This window comes from Lactuca sativa, chromosome 8 (assembly GCF_002870075.4).
Source record: "Lactuca sativa cultivar Salinas chromosome 8, Lsat_Salinas_v11, whole genome shotgun sequence".
In the NCBI taxonomy this organism is placed as follows: Eukaryota; Viridiplantae; Streptophyta; class Magnoliopsida; order Asterales; family Asteraceae; genus Lactuca; species Lactuca sativa.
In genome coordinates, this window is record NC_056630.2 from 117,003,715 (window position 1) to 117,006,743 (window position 3,029).

The 3,029-nt window shown below is 41.1% G+C and overlaps 1 protein-coding gene across 1 annotated transcript; it reads left to right on the forward strand.

Moving 5' to 3' along the window:
* Positions 1-883: 883 nt before the first annotated feature.
* On the forward strand, positions 884-2,802 carry LOC122195327 (ATP synthase subunit alpha, mitochondrial). Its single transcript, XM_042897122.2, has 3 exons — positions 884-993; positions 1,111-1,138; positions 2,188-2,802. Exons 1-3 carry the CDS (start codon positions 884-886, stop codon positions 2,782-2,784), a joined length of 735 nt encoding a protein of 244 aa, XP_042753056.2. The 3' UTR covers positions 2,785-2,802.
* Positions 2,803-3,029: the final 227 nt, after the last annotated feature.

Consider the following 3,029-nt stretch of genomic DNA (forward strand, 5'->3'; position numbering starts at 1 on the left):
CCAAAAACCCTGATTCGAGTGTGAGTATGTTTCTTGGTGATTTTAAGCTTGAAGGAGGAATTTGGTGAAGGAAACACTTGAGGAAACAAGCTAGAGGAAGCAAAGAACTCGTGGGGATTCAAGATCTACTTCTGTGGAGCACTCCCTGAAGGTATTAAGTTATTCCTTGGCTTATTTCCACCCAAACCCCTCTTGTGCATGTATTGTAAGAAAGGGCTTTTGTGTTTAAGCCAAGATCTGAAGTTGTAACTTCAGATCTGGACTCCTTTTGGCCATTAGATGCATAAAGTTATCAGTTGAGCCTAGCATGTGCCTCCCCTCAAGTGTATGAATCCATTCCAAGCTTAGATTTGCTATTTTAGGGCCTTAAAGCCTTGCATGCACGTAAAGTTTGCAACTTTACGTGGAAAGCATGCCTTAGAAGCTTAGATATGTAATTTGGAAGCGTTGCATGGCTCAAAAGAGTCTGCATGGCCTGAGATCTGTAAGGAGTCGGCGAGTCATATGAAGGCAGGCATGAACTCGACGAGTTGGATGAACAACTCGGCGAGCCCGATGAATATTGCCATAAACTCGACGAGTTGGATGAACAACTCGGCGAGCCAGATGAAGATTACCTAGAACTCGACGAGTTGAAGGAACAACTCGGCGAGTCGAGTAAGATTCCCCCAACTGTTGGATGTTCGTAGACGTCTCGAGTGGCAAGTAAGGAAACTCGAAGAATGACCTTAGATTATCAATCAAGACCGTATGAACTCGACGAGTCACCTCGATGACTCGACGAGTAGACGTTATCCCGGGAAACTCAGCGAGTCACTTGTTGTACTCGGCGAGTTAGGGTCAACATGGAATGTTGACTTGATCTTGGCTGTAGTTGACCAGGATGGACTTTGGGGAAATGACTGGAGATTGTATGACACTTTTTAGGCAGTTGAGTGGGGAAGCTCGTGGGGTATATTTGGTCGCAAAGTGTCAGTTCAGCATTCGTGACAGGTGAGTCTTCTCACCATACCTATGGGTCTAAGGCACCAAGGCCGGCCCATTATGTGAATATGATATATTTGTTAGACATTCTGTGTTTTGTTATCTGATTGCATATTTTGTATGAAGACCCCGGGGGAAGCCTGTGGCATTAGATGTAAGACCATGTGGGGTAGCCCATGGCAGTCCTAGGTGAAGACCATGTGGGGTAGCCCATGACATTGGATGTAAGGCCATGTGGGGGAGCCCATGGCAGTCCTAGGTGAAGACCATGTGGGGTAGCCCATGGCATTCTCATAGGTTTCATGTATGCATGGCTTATGCAATATGTATGTAGCTTTTATAGCTAACATGATATGTGATATGTGAATTGTGTGTGTGGTATGCTCTGGGAAACTCACTAAGCATTTCGCTTACAGGTTGTTGATTGTTTCAGGTACTTCAGAGCCTAAGGGCAAAGGCAAGGCGTGATGATGTGACGTGCACTCTACCTCTCTTTGTGTTTGGGACTCTCTGATGTTTTCAAAAGTACAACGAAATTGTAATAATTGTGAATTGGAAAACAAATGGCTTGGAAATCTATGGATTATGGGATTTGTTTGATTAATTAAAAATGAAAAATTGCTTGGTAAAATTGGGTCGTTACAACTTGCGTATGCCGTGCGTACACCTTGTATGCCCAACGTACGCCCCAATCCACAAAATCCAAATATATGCATCAATATAACTTGAATAAGAAGCAACATAATTACCTGAGAATCCCGGGCATTACATAAATGCCTAAGATGTGTCAGATGAGAATGAGATGACAATAATTTTGCTTAATGTTGTGTTGTTAAGACAACATAAGGTTGAATCACCTACTAACACCTTTTGTTAGGGAACTAGCAATTGCTATGAAGATCTTATGTTTAATTACGATTACGATTTGTATATCAACGACATATGTCCATTGCTAGCTATTGAACTGCTCGATTTGGTTTGTTTAATTATGAGTATACTAGTTGTAACAGGTGTATTCGTTTTCTTGAAATATATAAATATTTGGGCAAAATGGTCATATTCGTCAAGTATTAACTTCATACACACAGGCAGGGGCGAAGCGAAAAAAACCTTTCTGGGTGTTCCACACACACATGTTAGTACCATTGTGATAGAATGAAGAGAAGGAAAAAATAAAAAATTTGACCTGAACTCTTTCTCAAGATACCACCACCTGCACTCTATCCCATAGTAGCTGATCCATCTATGTTGAGTTTGGTACATTTTGGGGGAGGAGGATTTGATCCATATCCCGCTTTTATTTCCCTTCGGGCTCCTTATTCCGAGGCTGTTCTTTATCACGACTCTTCTGAGGCTTTCCAACCTGCTATTAACGTCGGCTTATCTGTCAGTCGTGTTGGGTCTGCCGCTCAGTTGAAAACTATGAAACAAGTCTGCGGTAGTTCAAAACTGGAATTGGCACAATATCGCAAAGTGGCCGCCCTTGCTCAATTTGGGTCAGACCTGGATGCTGCGACTCAGGCATTACTCAATAGAGGTGCAAGGCTTATGGAAGTACCGAAACAACCACAATATGCACCACTTCCAATTGAAAAACAAATTTTAGTCATTTATGCAGCTGTCAATGGATTCTGTGATCGAATGCCACTAGACAGAATTTCTCAATATGAGAGAGCCATTTTAAAGAGTATAAAAACAGAATTACTACAATCCCTTTTAGAAAAAGGTGGCTTAACTAACGAAAGAAAAATGGAACCAGATACATTCTTAAAGGAATGCGCTTTGGGTTACACAATATAAAAGAAAAAAAAATAGAAATTATGTATGTCAGTGGATTGAAGAATTCAAGCTCGAAGACAAAGAGAAGCAGACTTTTTTTCGCCGGAAGAGGGGCCTGTTGACACAATCCCATTTCTTTCTCCCTTTCTTTCCGTTGGTACACACACACACACACACACACACACATATATATATATATATATATATATATATAAGATAAAACTAATTAAAAACTAGTCAAATGAAGAAGAATATGATAAGTTTAA

Coding starts and splice junctions, on each gene's coding strand:
- LOC122195327 (XM_042897122.2), top strand. CDS start 884: ATGGACTTTGGGGAAATGACTGGAGATTGTATGACACTTTTTAGGCAG. Junction 994..1,110: donor CAGTTCAGCATTCGTGACAG/GTGAGTCTTCTC, acceptor TTTTGTATGAAG/ACCCCGGGGGAAGCCTGTGG. Junction 1,139..2,187: donor GGAAGCCTGTGGCATTAGAT/GTAAGACCATGT, acceptor CTCTTTCTCAAG/ATACCACCACCTGCACTCTA.